Genomic DNA, 19,621 nt, shown 5'->3' with positions numbered 1-19,621 from the left:
TTTTTTTGTACCTTTCATTTTTTTTCTCAGGAAGTATGGACTTGCCCCTGATGAAATTTATACCGTCGTATGGGGGGCAGTGAATACAAGTTGCTGCAAGAAAAATCAAAGCGATTCGAGAGCAGGTCCTAAACTGAACTTTTCCGAAGGAGTGGGCCGATTGAGTCCATATTGGAACCTCATCTTGTCTGGTAGAAATTTCACGATGTGCAAAGTATGGACCATATCGGTTACTTCTTTCAAGAGTTATCGTGCGCACAAATTTTCCGAAGTTTAGACAAAATATTACGAAAGCCAAATTTTGTACCGAATCGGTAGATCCGTTCGAGAATTATCGTGCGCTCCAGCCAGTTAGACAGACAGACTGACGGACATTGCTAAATCAACTCCAAATTGTCTGAAACACATTTCGTCCAAACATACTTGGGGTCTAAAACCATTATTTCTATGAGGCACATTTGGCCCGTATGAAAGTGTATATACCCTCATTAGCATAAATGCTGAGGGTATAAAAAGTCATCGTTAACACTGTTTCCGATCCGTTCCCAATGATTCCATTCTGACTAACTATTTTTAGTTATTACATATGCCCTTAAATACACCTTGTGGTCTTCTGTAAAAATACATTGTGGTTTTCTATAAGAAGACTTTGTAGTATTCTTGTTGTTTCCTATGAGAAGACTTTGGGGTTTTCTAAAAGAAGACCTTGAGGTCTTCTATAAGAACATTTTGTGATTTTCTACACCAAGACCTTATGGTCTTCTATAAGAAGATTTTGTGATCTTCTACAAGAAGACCTTGACATAAGAAGATCTATAAGAAGACATTGTGATCCTCTATAAGAAGACTTTGTGGTCCTCTATAAGAAAACATTTTGGTCCTCTATTAGAGGACTATATTGTCCTCTACTATAAGAAGCTGCTGTTGTCCTCTATAAGAAAATCTTGTCATCTTCTCTAAGAAGACTTTGTAGCCTTCTCCAAGTAGATCTGTTGGTCTTCTACGATCTGTTGTGGTATTCTATGAGAAGAACTTGTAGTCCTCTATAAAAAGACCTTGTGCTCCGTGCTCTTTGTGGTCTTCCAGAAGACGTTGTGGTCTTCCATAAGAAGACCTTGTGGTCCTCTATAAGAAGAACTTGTGGTCCTTTATTAGAAGACCTTATTTTCCTCTATAAGAAGACCTTGTGGTCTTCTACAAGAAAACCTTTATTAGTAAACTTTGTGGTTCGCTATAAGAAGACTTTGCGGTTCTCTATATAAAGACCTTGTGACCTTCTATAAGAAGACCTTGTCGTCCTCTATAAGAATACTTTGTGGTATTCTATAAGTAGTCCTGTTGGTCTTCTATAAGAAGATCCTGTGGTCTTCCATAAGAAGACCTTGTGGTCTTCTTTAAAAGATTTTGTAATTTTCTAAAAGAAGAGTTGTGGTCTTATAAAAGAAGATATTGTGGTCCTCTATAAGAAGAACTTGTGGTCCTCTATTACAAGACCTTATTTTCCTCTATATAAGAAAATCATGTGGTTCTCTATAAGAAGACTCTGTTGCCCTCTATAAGAAGATTTTGAGATTTTCTACAAGACTTTGTGATAGTGTAATAGAAGAACTTATGGTCCTCTATTAGAAGACCTTGTCGTCTTCTACAACAAGACGTTGCAAAGTGGATGAGCTCACTGATAAAAATCAGAAAATTCATGTCATCATTTTAAGAGTTTAAAGATTCCCATCGCTTTTAAACATTCCAAATTTTTCGAAACTCAACTTTGTTTATCCATTTTTCGCGGTTCTTAAGGAGTGTCACCATTGTACGTTGTGGTCTTCTATAAAAATACCTTGTAGTTCTCTCCTTTATTAGCAGACCTTGTGATCTTCTATAAGAAGACCTTGTGGTGCTCTATAAGAAGTCTTTGTGGTCTTCCTGAAGACCTTGTGGGCTTCTATAAGAAGACCATCTGCTCGCTCTATTTTTGAAAATTCCATACATTATCTGAGGTTTTCGTAGATGTTAGCATCTCTATTTGTGTAACGACAAACGTAATTTTCTCTAGGCTCCATGTACTCCTCCGTAGCTGTGAACGTTTGTGTGTATGTTTGGAAAAAAGCTGCTGGTGCATTGTATCCTCTATTTTCTATATGTCTACCAATGAATATACGAATTGTATGTATGTGTATCATCTAAGTACATACATACATACACATGTGTATATATGTTTATACACATAAATGCAGTTATGTGCGGAACATATTTCTCCCATAGATTCGCAGATGGAATCAAGTGTTGACCAAAACCAAAACAAAATATGGTCTCCATACATCCATATGTACATCTGTATGCGGCTATATGGGTGCATTGGAACTTGTTATTGTTGCTGTTGTTAGATTTTTCGAAATTGTTATTGTTTTTGTTGCTGTTTTCATTGGTGGAAGAGGCGTTGCTGGAATGAAGCTTAAGTGTAATAAATATTTTGTTAACCATAAAAACCAAATTGTTTTGTTTAGCCATAGAATAATTCAAATATGTACATCCAAATATTTGCACATTCATGTGGTTGTGTGAGTGTGTTTGTATGTGTGTCCATTCACATTGTATATTTTTTATTAACAAAAATTCAACAAAGATCTAACTATAATCCCTAACAAATTGTATGCTTTTAGTTATTTTATGGGCTTTTTCAATTTGCGACCAAAGGATAAACGACCACTTCTTGTCCTTGGTTCGGGTTGAGGCAATGTTTCAAGTTCTTGTTCATCCAGCTGTTCAACTTCGGGAGAGCTATTTGCTATGTTCGATTCAGTTGCAGGGTTTGGGTTGTCCTCTTTAGGTGGTCCATAGACATCTTGTGGCTGTTGGGGAGGTCCATAGACATCTTGTGGCTGTTCGGGAGGACCATAGACATCTTGTGGCTGTTCGGGAGGACCATACACATCTTGTGGCTGTTGTGGAGGCAAATAGGTTGAGGGCAAGAACGACGACTCTTGTTCAGTTGTTACATCAACTTCAACAAAGGACAGTGTTGTTGTTTCAACTAAATTAACTTGGGTGGTTGTTTCAACTTCAGTGGGTAGTTCAAAGGGTATGTCCGGTTTGAAACCAGCTGCTGGGTAGGGTGCCTTTTCCAATCTCAACAACTTCCTATTGCTGCCAACTCTCGACGATTTCCTTAAACTCAAAGCTTCGCCAGAAATTACTAAGGCAATTGCCATTAAAATTCTTAGATAATTATTGGACACCATGGCTTCTGTTTGTTTCTCCTTGGTGCTTTAGTCTTTGCTCTGTAACAACTTATTTGGTAATAATGACTTCATTAGGCCTAGAAGCTTCTTATATATTATTAAAATAATTACGTTCTTGGTTTAGGCTTTCGTTTTGGCATAACTAAAAATTCTATATTTTAATTTAGATTTTGAGTTCAAGTAACTATGAATATGACTTTGTGCTTTTTACAGAATTATTTTGGTTTATTTGTTGTTGTCCAGCTAACTATCCGCCCCCACCCACATTGGCTATTTGTCATCAAGCTGTACATATTAATGACGTTGAGCTCCAAACCGTTCAAAATATGAATTCAAACGTGCCCAAGTGCGTATGAATGAGTCTGGAAGACCGAAATGGCCTTTAGTAAAATTGAATGGCTTCTATTTCATAGAATAGAAAAAAATACCGAGTACCCCATCATATTCCATGTTCATCCATGGTTGTTTGTATCATTATTATTGTCCAATCGATAGAACATTTTTTTCGAGAAAAAAAATGTTTGGCGGACAGACACGTTTCATAATTGACACTTTTTGATAGCTCAACGAATGCGTTGTTTTGTTATTTTTTTCATTTTTAATGCTGTTAATTGTTGTTATTTCAATGTTAACGATAAAAACATTTAATTTCTATATCAGACTGTCATATTAAAATGATCGTGTTTTGAATTGTTGAGCAAGGATTGTTTTCTATGGTTAAGAACTAAATAGTATTGATTCTGGGAATAATATGTTATATTGTTCTTTTCAATCCGCAATATCTGCATATCATTGACGAATGATAATGGCGATATCTGTGGTTTATATTCTCCTCTTGATCATGTCATAAAAATAAACTATAAATTATATTTCACATAAAAATTATCTGTAGTAAATATATTGCATAAATTTGCAAAATTTATATCAAATAAAACGTGAAAAAATATTCACTTGATGCACAAAATAGGTATTAAAAATATAATTTAATTTTAACATATTTTTTACGCATTTGTAGATTAATGTTTTAAAACGGCCTTGAAAACTGACTAGTTAAGGGACAATGTACACGATCCTCCTATCGTTGTCATGTACTGGGAATTTTTTAGTTAGTTTAGTTGCTACCCAACTTCAGCCCTAAGAATGTAATGTAAATATATTGGAGAACATATCTGATCATTCAGTATATTTCAAAGCTGTTATAGCGTCAACAGATAATAAACAAAATGGTCACCTAACTGGCACTGTGCGACGCTATTTGTATAGACTGTTTACATGGTAAGGAAAGTAGCTGGTTTAACCAATGCTAAAAATTTTGGAAAAAAGGATGGTCACTCCATATTGGCAATTGATGAATACAAGCTTTATATCGGAACTTTTCGAGTTTTCTCGAGGTTGATGGACTTAATGACCTGTTCCGGGTTTAGTAGGATTCACTACAGAGTTTGGGGACTATTTGAATTCTTTGAGACGCCTGCTCTGTATTCATTACAACACAGCAAATCCTAATACTAAATAAAGGGTTTATACATTCCGGTTCACAAGAGTAGAACCAATCATTTTTACCTACAAACTCGGTTATATCTTACGACAGTTGAGGAATTGTTAATTATATTTTGGTGGACATGTAGATTATTTTTTTATCCTTTATTTATTCCACTTGGGAACATAGGGCTGCTACAAAAGAATTCCATCTTACTTTATCGTTACATATACATATGTTTTAAATTTTCAAAATTTGTATTTTCTTGTAGAGTATGAAGTCGCCGAAATTTTCGATTACCAACATGTTTCACATATTCGCATACCTTTTACTCGCTTTATAAAAAAATATCAATATTTCAGCATTTTTAATATCTTCACCAGAATAGAAGCATGCCAAACATGTACAGTTGTGGTAAATTATTACAAAAAGTAATTATAATTCAAAATAAAGGCCGAGAGTGTTTATTAGACAGAAAATATGTATAAGGGTCTTGGAATATGACGAATATGGTATTAAAATTTTCAAGACCACGACAAAATTGCAAAGAAGTCACATTTGATAGGTTTATAGGTCTACACAAGTAAAAAACTATCAGTCGGCTTTGACGACAGAGATATACCCTCAGCCTGTGAATATTGAAACAATTTTTTTCCAAAAAACGTATGTATTTAGGTGGTTTTGAAAATTTTGGGTGTATGAACCGACAAAAATGTTGATTAGGATTAAAGATCAAAAGTTTTGCGGAGGAGATACTTAAAGAAATGGATTGACCATTAACGAAGTGTGTCTCCAGCCACTACATATGGTGCCATAGGGGGTTTTTACACCCTTCGGGCTAATTGCTCAAGAAGTATGGACTTGTCCTTGAAAAAAACTTTTACCATCGTAATTGAGGCAGCGAATGCAAGTTGCTTCATCAAAAATTAAAGTGATTCGATAGCAGGTCTTAAAGTGAACTTATCCGAATTTTTGTGTGGGAGGTACCGGATGAGTGGACAAATATAGTCCGTATTTTAACCTGATCTATATCTGGTGGGTATATTAGGATGTGTGAAGTATGGACCAGTTCGGCCACTCCCTTCAAGAGTTATCGTGCGAACAATTTTTCCGAACATTTTTGAACTTTTGTGGGGGAGGTACCTGAAGGAGTAGACCGATATGGCTTATCTTCGAACTTAAACTATGTTTTTACAAAATATTACTAAGGTCAAATGTTGCACCGAATCGGCAGATCCGTTCTAGAGTTATCTTGCGCTCCAACCACCTCACACGGTGTCATAGGGGTTTTTTGCAACTTTCAGGTTATTTTCTCAGGAAGTATGGACTTGCCCCTGATGAAACTTTTACCGTCGTGTAGGGGGCGTGAATACAAGTTGCTAAAACAAAAATCAAAGCGATTCGAGTGCAGGTCCTAAACTGAACTTATCCGAAATTTTGTGTGGGAGGTACCAGAAGGAGTGGACCGATTAAGCACATACTGGAACCTCATCTAAGTCGGGTAGACATTTCACGATTGGCACATAATGGACCAAATCGGTTACTCCCTTCACGAGTTAGCATGCCCACAAAATTTCCGAACATTTTGGAACTTTTGTGGGGGAGGTACCGGAAGGAGTGGACCGATATAATTCATCTTCGAACTTAAACTAAGTTTGGACAAAATATTACGAAAGCCAAAATTTGAACCGAATCGGTTCATCCGTTCGAGAGTTATTGTGCGCACCAGCCAGCCAGACAGACAGACGGACGGACGGACATCGCTAAATCAACTCCAAATTGTCTGAAACACATTTCGTCCAAACATACTTGGGGTCTAAAACCATTATTTCGATGAGGCACATTTTGCCCGTATGAAAGGGTATATACCCTCGTTAGCGTAAATGCTGAGGGTATAATGAAAAACAAGTGAAAATCTTAAGTTTGACCTAACTATTTTATACCCCCCTCCCTCCACACCACGAAATATTCTTACCTCAAACAGAATAGTTAGTTCCTTTACTGTCCACAATATCAGGCGGAGACGTTTTTTTTGACCACTGAGAGCCCAACAACCAAATTTAAGCTAAATAAGCCTGAAAAGGTAAATAAAAACTTCAAGGAACCTGAAATTTGGCGGTACCGCTATAAGCAGACTATACCAAAACCTGGACCTATTTCCACACTTTTTGTTGCGAAAGTTTCCTGGTCATTAGAACTGCAAATACCAAATTGCAGCCATTTCGGGCCGAAAATTTAGATAAAAACTTCAAAATACTTGAAATCGGGAGGTACCGTTATATGGGGACTATACCAATACCTGGACTTACGTCCAATATTTTTTGTGCAGAATCGTTCCGACTATTGGGAACCCCAAATACCAAATTACAGCCAATTCGTGCCAAAAATTTAGATAAAAGGTTCAAAACACCTGAAAGCGGGTGGTACCGCTAGATGGGGGCTATAGGAAAAAATAGACCCATATTGATGATTTTGTGGCTAAAGTATTTTTTACTTATTTTAAGCATTCACTGCAAAAACCATCGATCGATCCGACGATTAGAAATAGTTTTGTCGCACCTTCCCATACAAGTGGGACCACTGTGGATTGGCTTATGTTCCCGTTATGAAGAACTGAGAATTTTGCATCCTCGTACATCGCTTTTATTACTCCAATGATTTTCTGCGATACTCCCTTGTTTAGGGATGATAGTCTCATGGTGTCGAGGGCTTTCTTGAAATCGATAAAGAATAAATAGATTCTATAGATTGTTATACCCTCAGCATTTATGCTAACGAGGGTATATACACTTTCATACGGGCAAAATGTGCCTCATCGAAATAATGGTTTTAGACCCCAAGTATGTTTGGACGAGATGTGTTTCAGACAATTTGGAGTCGATTGAGCAATGTCCGTCCGTCTGTCTGTCTGTCTGGCTGGCTGGAGCGCACGATAACTCTCGAACGGATAAACCGATTCGGATCAAATTTTGGCTTTCTTAATATGTTCCCCAAAATTAGTTTAAGTTCGAAAATGGGCTATATCGGTCCACTCCTTCCGGTACCTCCCCCACAAAAGTTCGAAAATGTTCGGAAAATTTGTGCGAACGATAACTCTTGAAGGGAGTAACCGAATTAGTCCATACTTTGCCCATCGTGAAATCTGTACCAGGCTTAAATAAGGTTTCAATATGGACTCAATCGGTCCACTCCTTCGGGAACCTCCCACACAAAATTTCGGAAAAGTTCAGTTTAGGGCCATCTCTCGAATCGCTCTGACTTTTGTTTTAGCAACTTGTATTCACTGCCCCCCCATACTATGGAACAAGTTTCATCAGGCGCAAGTCCATACTTCTTGAGAAAACAGCCTGAAAGATGTTAAAAACCCTATGGCACCATATGTAGTGGCTGGAGCGCACGATAACTCCCGACCGGTTCAACCGATTTGGTCCACAATTTGGCTTTCGTCATATTTTGTCATAGTTTCAGTTCAAATTTCCGTTACTTCCCCCGAATATTTAAAAATGTAACTTAAATGATATACACGATATCTCTTGAACAAATTTGATCCACATTCGATCTGAGTGTGGATGAAAGATTCAATTCACATAGGCTGAGGGTATATCTCGGTCGGCAAAGCCGACTGATACTTTTTTACTTGTTCTATTATGACACATTAGGTGTTGGCCTGAAGCCAGCTTGTTGATCTCCCTGAATAATTGTTCTACTTGCCTTTGAATACTATATTATGGTTTGTGCATGGTTATTCCTGTACAATTGTTAGAATCTTTCAAGTCACCATTCCTTTCTTTCTGCTTTACACTGATGCCTTTCGTTCACGTTGGAAGAAGCTCTTATGATGTGAGGTCAGCTGCGCTTCCGCCGTCGACGGTAAACTATCTTTTCCTGATGTTTTGTTACTTTTTGTTGTTCTATTGCCTCTTTTATTTCACTTAAGCTGGGAAGGTTACACGGTATCCTGTTAATTGTGGAACTGTCGAAGCAGATGTGCGAAATATGTATTTAGCCGAACGCAAGGACATTTATGGAAGGCAATAATGATCTAGTATCATTAGGAGCTCTCATTTTCAGTTCTAGGTAGAAGATATGCGCGTCCGTAGGACCAATCAGGGATTAAAAACATTTTCAGGGAACTGTCAAACATTTCACACTGAATCGTCAGACGATGAGGTATTATAGTCCGGTTAAAAATAGACGTATAAGGGGGAAATAGCAAAAATTCCCACAAAGCTGAATTTTGGTGGAGAGCTAGGGTTGGCCATTAGAAGCAACGTCCTAAAAGTCCCCATCGATCCCATGTGTGCAAAAAAAGTTATTCGGGGTCAAAGGTCATTTTTGAAGGCATTAGTCAGTTTTTTAATTTTTCTCAAAAACGGTAAGACTTAGCAAAAGCCGGCTAAAGTAAAAGTTGTAGATTTAATAATTGTCTACAAGAGTGGTCTCTATGATTCTTAAAAAAGACTTACCATTTTCGAGATATCGCGATCTAAGGTCAAATAAAAAAATTAGGCGCGTAAGTACATTGTGAGGCGAACCGGTTAAAGTAACGACACTATGTGTTAGATACTTCCGTAAGCTTTCAAACGATAACCACTTTGCAATAATCGGTTCAGTAGAACTGGGCCTAACCCGGTTTTTAAATTTGGCCTTTCTGGTCGAATAACCGGCGAACCGGATCCGCAACCGTTGAAAATTATACATTTCCGTAATCAGCGCAACAATCCCTACCTTCGGACAAAACTGGAAAAAAAATCGGAGAGTTTTCGTTTGGGTCGTTCCCGTTGGGCTTTCGATTATGCATGTGGGTTAAATGGGCTATTTTTGCATAAAATGACTCTAACATTGAATAACTCTACTAAACACGCTGCGATTTTGTTGGAATTTTTTTTTAGAAGATAGCTATTATTTCGCTCTTCAAGAAAATATATATTTTTTTGGGGGACAGACCCGATTACTTCGCTTATTTTAGCCGGTTCGTCTAAATATGTGCATATTTCCCTTATAAGTGCATAAAAATCATGTGTTTTTTAGAACAGCTATATCTCAAGAATGGTTCCTTCTAGGAAAAAAATTATAAAGGTCAAACTTGTAGATAATTTTTCTGTCTACAATATTTACTTTAGTCACTTTTTGATTAGATCAACCGTTTTCAAAAAATAAATCCGAAAACCTAAAAACCCTTAAAATTTGACCTTTGCACACATGGGATCGATGGGGACTTTTAGGACATTGTTTCTAATGGCAAACCCTAGTTCTCCACCAAAATTCAGCTCTGTGGGAATTTTTGCTATTTCAATGTCTATTTTGACCGGACTATTAGTAACATTCTCTGGTGCATGAAGAATACCAATTCACTAATGCGATTGCATTTATGCATGTGAAACAGAATATCGACTTCGAATTACTCTGTCACTCTTTCATAGACATTGGCGCCTAGATGGTAATAGGAGCATCAGCCCGTCTTTTATCTGAGGATGTGTGTCTTTCTCCAAATTTAACGTTTTCTTTTCTTTCGTCTACATAGTTGCTCAAGTCTATAAATTATGGCGGCGAAAACTGGAGCAGATACTCTTAAGACGAAATCTTACTTGTATATACACTGAAAGAAAAAAGTTTCATTGATTTTGAGCCAACGTAGAATCTCATTGAATAGGAAGGTTGGCGTTTTTTATTTGGGATGACGACTTCTATAGTCAAAATAGTCAGGATTAATCCCATAGTCGTTGTTTAAATATTTCATTAAAACAAATTTAATTTATTATTGGAAAAAATTGGCGATGTTTACCAAGGGGTAAGGCAGGGAAGACTATAGTTTGAGATCTCGCCACAGATTTTCATCAGTTACCTTCTTTCTTGTTTTTTCAACAAGAAACTTTTTATACCCAAGTGTCAATTGCTCGCTCAAATAGATACGTGTCCAAAGAAATTTCGTTCTTTATATTTCAATGGAATTTCCTCAATTATGCAATGATACTTCTTTATTAATTAGAAGAAGTTACAATTTTAATATTGCTATGAAACTTTCACATTAATACTATGAAACAATAATGAAAGTGATTTTATGAAACTCAATGAAACTTATTCATTAATACAATGAAGTCTTACGTTGGTTCACAATCAATGATAAATTTCATTGATACAATGTAATTTTCTTTCAGTGTATGCATTTTTAGACTAAAGGCTGAGTGTCTAACGAGATTTGGTATCAAAATAATGGTTTCAGACTCCAATTTGTCTGGACGAAATCCTCTCAAGACAATATGAAGTCGATTTAGCCCTGCCCGTCTCGAATGGATCAACCGAATTGGTCGAAAAGTTGGCCCTCGTATTCTTTTGTCGAAATTCGTGTAATAACGCGCATCGATTTGGTCAAAAATTTATTTTCGTAATAGACATACATCAAGAATATTTAGTAGTTCGGTCCATTCCTTCGGAAAAAAATCGAGTACCTCGCTCACACAAGTTTAAAAATGTCGCTTAAGTGCTGTTGGAGGATCGTTTTGAAATTTTTACCAAAGCTACCCCATATGATCCTGTTTATAATGACATAATGTATTTCGGGGACAAGTTCATTCTTCCTAACATAATGGTCCAAAACATATAAAAAATCCTTCGGTGATTAGTGGCCACGATAACCGAAAGCAGTAACTGATATTGGTTCAAACTTTGCAAATCCAAATATTTTTCTCAAACGCACAACTAGTTCCAAGAATGTCTATATGGGACATCCCAAGATGGACTATAGCATGTGGAAAATTTAATATAGTCATTTTAATCATCACTACAACATTATATTCTTTAGGTAGGGGACGACAATACTTCTTGAGTTAGGGGCACTGAAATGGCCCAACTTTTAGGGACACTCCTTAATACATTTCTAGCAGTAGTCTTAGAAGTCTTTGTGAGAACGCTATAATTTTATTCTGGGTGGACTGTGTTAATAGGGTCTGTCAGTGGAAAAATTAGGCCCACTGTTTATGAAACCTACTCAACAAACGACAAAAAATTTGCAATGGAAACTTCAACAACGTTCACCTCCAAAAATTCTATTTATTTTTAAAACTCCTCTTAGAACATTTGGGTTCACCTCTCTTTTTTGTACAATCACCGACTGTAGGTATGGCCCATGACTTGACGAATTATTCGACATTAGGAACAAAACCATAATTAAAAAATTTTTTATACAGCTTTCCCACCTGAATATTCTATCAATTAGTGAACGGAACCTCATCACATAGATTTTACACAGTCATACACAGATTGTTGGAATATTACTTGGCAACTAGAACGTCTCTACTGCGGAAAAAGTTGAGATATTTTAGGATTGTGACTTAGATTACATTTCATTTCTCCAATTTGCATCAAAAATAGTAACTTTTCACCACCTCGTGTTCTGGAGCTTACGTTTCACACTTATTTCCTGGCAATTTCGAAATGACGACTTAACTAAATGAGGAGAAGTATTCTGAGAATTGTATCAATGTTTTCGTTTTACTCTACAAAACAAATTAAAAACAAAACAAAATTTATATTCAGATAAGGTTTATTTTTTATTATTTAATTATAGGAATAAAAAAACTTTAACAAAACAAAATACACACACACACGCTCTCATTAACAAAACTTAACAGAGATGAATTTTAACTAAATTTAACCTGCATAATAATCTGTTGTTATTTGGAATAAACAAACTGAAGTAATGTGTGTGCACACACAAACTCACACACACACACATTCCGCAGTGAATTTGGTTCTGCAATTTACAACACTTTTTCCTTAATGCAAAGTGTAAACGAGAACCGGTTCAGAACGGATAACTTCTACAATGCTGGCACGGGGAGCAACTGGCAATTTGCGTGCACGCAATTTAGCTGGACGGGAACGGCTGCGCACCGCCTTTTGTCTGGGTTGAATAATGTTTTGCGATACCAATTCGGAATCGGCAGCAGGTTGAACTTCTTCGGCGGCAGGTTCTTCAATGGCTGGTTGAGCCTCAGTGGTGGCTGTTTCTGGTGGACCATAAGTTTGATCGGGTTCAGTGATGGCTGGCTGATCAGCTTCTGGTGGGCCATAAGTTTCATCGGGAGTGGCTACAGCTTCTTCTTCGGTTTCTGTGGGCCATAAGTTTGGTCGGGTTCTGTAATGGCTGGTTGATCAGCTTCTGGTTGGACCATAGACTTCATCGGGAGTTTGTTCTGGGGGACCATAGACTTCATCGGGAGTTACTTCTGGTGGTCCATAGGTAGGGTCGGGTTGGGCGAAGGGCTGTTCAGTTTCGGTGGGCAATTCAAATGGAATTTCAGGTGTAACACCAGCTGGTGGATAGGGTGCTGGAGAGGGGGCCACTTCTTGGCGTGCAGATTTACGCACCGTCTTTTGTACTCTTAAAGCACCCGAACGTTTTGCTTGTCTGAAATGAGCCGGCTCAGCTGCTACCAAAGCCAATGAAACGGCAATAACTGCAATAATTTTAAAGAACTTGGCCATCTTTGTTATTTTTTTTTTTTGCTCCTTTGGCTGTTACTGCGCTACTGCTGCTGTTGTGTTCTTGATTGTTGTAAGTGAAGATATGATGATGAGTTGGTGGCAGACAATAGTTTTTATAGTTCTACCCCGAATGATTACTTTGACATTAGGCTTGTCAATGCTAGTACCGCAAGCATTTTGCCGGTAATTGTCAATGTCAAATGAATTTTGGTTACACTGACACTGCATGCCATAAGGCAAGCTAAGCCAAGCCAAGTCAACCTATACCCTATTTGGAAGCCACTTAAAATGAGCAGAAATTATTATTATTGTTTTGTTTACCTTTGAATTGTATTTCTGATGGGCTTTACGTGACCATACTTTTTGGTGCTGGAAAGAAGCATAAGCATGATCACCCACCACAACCGCCAATTGACAAGCGACCATAACAGCCATTATCAAGGGCTGATTGGGTTACCGGCTTGAAAACACATGAAAAGAATGAGTGGAGGAATTATGGGATCCATGTAAGTCTAGATTATTCTAGTGATCCATTAACCCAAAAACAATATGAGTAATAAATTGAGTGTGGCCAGCGGTCCTTAACCCTGAACTTGAGTAGTAGCAACTTTTATCTATTTTTATCTTTTTGCAATTTATTTTTGGCTCGTCTTCAAGTTCATGTTCGTGGCGCTTGCCTCTGTAGCTTGGCTTTGTTGGACACCCCAGTGCTTTGGGGGTAATAAACGTCATTTCCACCTGCCTGTGCGTACTATTGACAGTGAGTGGCTACTTAGTATGCACACGGCACAGACATTGAAACCAAAGTGTCGCACTACATAATTTAATAGCATAATTAATTTTCAAAACATTATGAACGAATGTTCGTTCTTTGGTTCGATCGTTCGTTCGATATTTGTCGGCCGTAAGAAGTTCCAATAACTATTTTCATATTAAACAGAATTAAAAGAACCGAATAGAACAAAAGAGTGAACCGACAAAAAAAATCTACTTCCCCTAAATCAATAACGCATGAATTTCCAATTGACCAGAACCACGCATTCGGCTTGTATAAAAGTGTCTGACGTCCAAAGAATTGACATCATTGTACGATTTGAAGCAACTTAAGAAGTTACTACTAAATTCTACATATCCCACGAAATGGCAAACTTGGTGAAAATCGCCCTTCTCCTTTTGGCTGTGGCCATCGTTGCCTGCAGTGCTGAGGCACCCAAGACTAAATTGCGCCAGGTAAGAAGATTCCAACAACAAAAGCAGAAGCAACCCTTACGCTTGGCACCCAGACGTAAATTTGCCCGCCAAGAAGAACCTGTTACCCCCTATCCCACTGCTGAGGAATTGAAGCCTGAAGTAGCTTTCGAAGAAGGCAACAAACCCGACGAAGTCTATGGCCCTCCCGATGAGGTCTATGGTCCACCAGAAGCTGATGTCTCCTCTCCCGATGTATTGCCCTCTGAAGATGCTCCCATTGAATTTGCCCCCAATCCTGATGCTGAAGAATTCCAACCATCTGAAATTGAAGCTGAACGTCTTACCAGCCGCAAGAAGTCCTCCAACAAGAAGATTGTTCCATCTCGCTTGACCCAAAAGAAGAAGAAGTCACAAAAATCTCAACGTTTGGTTGCCGCTGCCCCAGCTCCCGTAGTTGCTCCTGCCGCTGTTCCAGTATCTGCTGTGCCCTTCGCTGCCTTCCCCGGCTCGGCTCAACAATACTTTGTTGTTAACCAACCCTTCAGCTATTCAGCTCAATATCAAATTTGGTAAATAACCCTCGGGATAATGATTAGTAGAATTTGTTAAGTTTGTCCATAATGTTGTAGTTCTTTTTTATTTTTGGTAATTGTAGTTAATGTGGAATAGCCATCCTTTGACTACGAATACGAATGTAAAGTAAAGTAAAGCGAAAGATGGAAATAGAAAACTTGTTAATAAATCTTTAGAGAAAACGAATTAAATACGAATTTCTAGTTGTGTGTTTGGTCATTTATTTTTATTACACCACCATCATCAGTAGCAGCATTATCGTCCCCGACATCACACCATGGCTAGGATAGTTGGCTTAAACTATTATTTAGAGGGCGCCAATTGTTGCTGGCCGTCTGTGTCACACGAAGGAAAAGACTACGACATTTATTCAATTTGTCTGTCTTTGTGGCATTTATCCTATTCATGGTCTCAGCTATGGCAACTATCTTCGAAAGAGAACTGTGTTTAGGTGTTATCCTGCATTTTATATCCCTGTTTTCCTCCGTCTGTGCCTTTCTGGTTTCCCCTCTGCCCATATTTAATATCAAGAATTTGTTTTTTGCTGGCTGCACATCAATCCTTCCTTTCTTGCAGGAGTGAGTAGTGAGAAATGAAAGTGATAAGTTATACTGCCTGTTTCCAGGTAACACCAACAGTTAGTTACCGTTCCAGCCTTTTGATGTCCAGTTAAAATTCATGTGAAACATCAGCATTTACTAGATGCTTTACGTTTTTTTTTATTGCCAACGTCCAATGACAATAATCACTTGGCCAGATTAATGTTGTTTTTCTATGCAAGGAATATGGCTTTGAATTACCATAGGGTAGCTTCCAGTAAGGTGCTAGGTGTCTGTAGGTGTTGGGAATTCTTGGTAATTGCTTAGAAACAATGGGAAGCATTTTTTCAAGGGAGAAAACATTTAATGGCTCAGTTTGTAGTTAGAAAGTTTAGAATGGTGTTCCTTTTAATAAGGTAGACGGCCATTCGGACCCAGCGAAAAGAAGGAGATCTATGCCATTGGGCTAAATATGAAAGATATGTTTCAAACTCTGAGATAACTGTGAGAAAGTATGTACCAAATAAGAGTTGCCGTGGTAACAAATAGCCTCATGGCGTTATTGTGCAAACCATTGCAAGCCAACATTTAACTCACCTCCCTCTTCTACAAGTCTGAAAACTGAAGCATAACTAAAATGGACAAAGAATTCAATTGAATAAATAAAACGGTTCCGACTTTTGATCTCTTGGCTGGAAATGACAAAACCCACAATATTTCCGCCAACAATTCTTTAATATTTGTCCATGTAGGATAGAACTAATGAAGCTTTACGAATCAGTTCCGACCACACATCTTTTGGTTGGCAACATCCGCTGCAGAATCCAATACGATTATCCGGGGAAATTGCACTGGCATGGCCAGCAACTTGACTCTACATAGCTGGCTGGGTGGCTGTTTGTCGTTTGCCTGTGCAATATTTATTCATTTATTTGTCTTCACTTTTGCTGCTATGACTTGACATTCTAGCATAGCATGGAGTTTGGTGCTTATGGTGAAGCTGTTTTGTGACTGACTGACTGATTGCACCTTCATATATTGCTACTTGTCACCTGGTTCGTTTGGCTTTTGAGACTTAGCTTTTTTTTTATTTTCTATGTAGCTTGGATTTTCCAAACATAAGGATGAGTGGGGAAGATGATGGTGATGATGAGGTAGATAACCGTTAAGGGTAATATTATGTGCAAAAATATTTGCTGTCAGCAGATTCATTGCCATGCAAAATAAGGTGTGTTTCCCCTTTTGTGTGTGTTTCCGTATTTTATTTCTTTAGCCATATATTTTAAGAATTCTTTCTTCCACACTCATTGCATGCTGCAACCACACTCTTCTTCTTGCTGATTTATATGGAATTTCAAGATGCAACCAAGCAGTAGTCGTCACCCAAAGCATGCACATTCATTTTACCATTCGGTTATCCATCACTTCGTTGTAGCAATTATTGTTGACAATGGTGGTTATGCATCCGGACATTTGTCTGAGTAATTTGCAGCAATGGAATCGTAGTATACAAGTGGAAACTTTTAGTACACATTTCAGCTGTTGTTGTTCTGGTGTCAATGAATTCAGTAGCAAAACGTATCACCACAGCAATTGATTTACGTCTTTCCGCAGAAAACGTCATTGTAAGACATTTTATGATCCACTCAGAATTTAATTTTAAAATAAAAAAATATTAACAAATTGTAAAAACGATTTCAAACAATTTCTGAGAATACATTGTAAATAACATGAAAGTCATTAGGGGATTTTCCGTCTATCAAAATTTAATATATTTTTTGTCTAGAGGTTGTTTGAAAATGGGAGGTCTTGTAACATTCGTTCTTAATCGGGAATTAAGTTGAGAATGATTTTCGGATTTCTGCCTAGTTTAGCGGTCATAGGATAAGACAAACTTAAAGAACTGTTTTTGATATTCTAATCCACATTTCGTGGAACACACTGATTTGTAAAATAAACTAGCATTGTAGCTGTTATAACGCATGATATGTTGCTATTTAAACTGAAATTCTAGAGGGAAATAATCACAGAGTAGCCATAAAGGCTAATAGCTCGACGCCCAGAGAGACGTCTTAATGTTATGTAGTCTTTATGTGGTCTGGTGCTTCCTTTCCTTCTGTTACGTAGGAAACTAGGGTTCTGAGGTGTTAAAACTGACGAACATTACAATTTTCGAGCTCTAATATGTCTGTTTAGTAGACTGGTAAATTAGTTGGTGATACCCTCTTGGCGTCCATGTTTTCATAAGTTTGAAATACTTCCCCTGTTAAACCGGTTTTATGTATACTCGCTTCATCTGAAACTACCTAATATTCTATCATTTTACTTTTGTGAAAAATCTAATTTTTTATAGGTATACGGCGTTTTCGACTTATGTATCTATATATAAAACAGAAAAATGTTTCTACGTTTGTTGGTTTGTGCCTTAATAACTCAACATAGGCTATTTTAATGTTTGAAATCCTAAGGCGATGCTGAGATATAGCATCATAGGTTGAGGTACCTCTTAAAAATTTCGATTTTCTATGCGAATATCCATTAACCCATTTGGATCCAACAATAACATTTACTAAGTATGCTTTATTATTGGATTGAAAATCTTAAAACTAGGCAATAGTGATAATCATACTATATCCTGGTCAGAGTAAGCAGGTAATCAAATGGAGAAGGTCCCCTAATAGATACAAATAAAAAAATATGCTTCTATTACTGACTCAATATAAATGTGAGAAATTTAAGAAATAAATCTTATTTCAGTGTATGTAGTCGCGAAAATATTAGGCGGGAAGGGAAGCAAATTAGCATCGCAGGACCCAAATATCAAAGTTAGTATTTTTGACTCAAAACTGCATTTATGTTTCTTACAAATCGTCATCATTGTAATACGCCCTGTCGAAATAAGGAAAGCGGAAGAAGAAGTTACCGCAGTGTGACACAAATTCTTAATAACCTGTTTTTTAATCACAAATTCCGAGAAATTATTCGAAGTCTGAAGAGATTGTCCTTTAAACAGTTACAAAATTAAGAAAATATAACGTGGGTTGACATAAGAGAGAATTGGATTTTTGATTCAATATTTAAAGGAGAGTCTTTAAAGGTAGCAATGATTATTATGGTACGCGCGTGCTTATAGTTATAATGGAATTAAACAAGGCTAGAAATAAGTAAGTAAGAAGTAGGAAAGCAGTAACCTTATAGGGCCAATCTTTTTATAATTAGAGCTAAAATAATTAATACATGTGGTAGTTATCCTGGGAGTAATGTACAGTATCAGAATGGCTTGATGTAATCACACTCCCATATGATAAAAATTAAGAAAATGATTTATAATTATCCTTAGGCTCCAAAATAACCGTAAATATTAATCTAAGGCAAGGTAATTAAAATATATTAACTTTAATTTGGGTTACGAAGCGCACCTGGTTCAACTAGTTATATATAAAATACTAGCCGATCCGGTCCGCGTTGCTGGACCTTGAAACAGTTTTATGTAACATTTTCTCAAGTCAATTATATTTTTCTTGCATCGCTAATTAGTCGGGATCTTTAAGTGACTATAGATAAGAAATCTTCAGAAATGTTGGTGTCGATATGCAAATTAAACATACCGCCAAAGAACAGATGACTTGAGGCATGCATTTATTTCAGCTGCTGGAATATTATAACTGGAAGTATTTGTCTGAAATCTAAAAGTGAATTGCTTCTTAAATCCTTCAGGGATCGATCTAAAGCTTTTAGGGAATTTTTATGTGACATCGTACATTTGTCCCAGATTATAACTTCTATTAAATGTTGCACGTGTGTCCTTCATTGAAATGAATGTCCAGTGGCAACTTAAGGACCGACTGTGGCGTCCTTCCACCTTCATATAAGCTTTGTTCCATTACGTTAAAGTTTCTTCAAGTTTTACCATTTTTAACTCAGAAAGCGTTCCTTAACCCCAAAAAGTAGTAAAACTGGAAGCAATTTTTAAGAGTGTTAGAGAGGAGGGAGAGCCAAAATGGCTTTCTCTTTTACCACTTTCTGCTCGAGAAATTTCGTTGTGTAAAAAGTGGAAAATCTGTCAAACTGCTGATTTGACATTTATTTGACAATTAAGGCAAAAGGAAAAAAGA

The 19,621-nt window shown here is 37.2% G+C and overlaps 2 protein-coding genes across 2 annotated transcripts; one reads left to right on the top strand and one right to left on the bottom strand.

The window, feature by feature from the left end:
* Positions 1 to 12,329: 12,329 nt before the first annotated feature.
* Positions 12,330 to 13,258, bottom strand: LOC141402418 (uncharacterized). The gene has a single exon (XM_073983641.1). It carries the CDS (start codon positions 13,201 to 13,203, stop codon positions 12,871 to 12,873), a length of 333 nt encoding a protein of 110 aa, XP_073839742.1. The 5' UTR covers positions 13,204 to 13,258; the 3' UTR covers positions 12,330 to 12,870.
* A 1,085-nt stretch (positions 13,259 to 14,343) lies between these two features.
* On the top strand, positions 14,344 to 14,967 carry LOC141403315 (uncharacterized). The gene has a single exon (XM_073985512.1). It carries the CDS (start codon positions 14,344 to 14,346, stop codon positions 14,965 to 14,967), a length of 624 nt encoding a protein of 207 aa, XP_073841613.1.
* The last annotated feature ends 4,654 nt before the right edge of the window (positions 14,968 to 19,621 follow it).

The sequence above is a fragment of the Musca autumnalis genome, unplaced genomic scaffold (assembly GCF_047663935.1).
Source record: "Musca autumnalis isolate F117 unplaced genomic scaffold, ASM4766393v1 scaffold_4, whole genome shotgun sequence".
NCBI classification, from domain to species: Eukaryota; Metazoa; Arthropoda; class Insecta; order Diptera; family Muscidae; genus Musca; species Musca autumnalis.
This window is presented reverse-complemented; position numbering and strand designations above follow the sequence as displayed.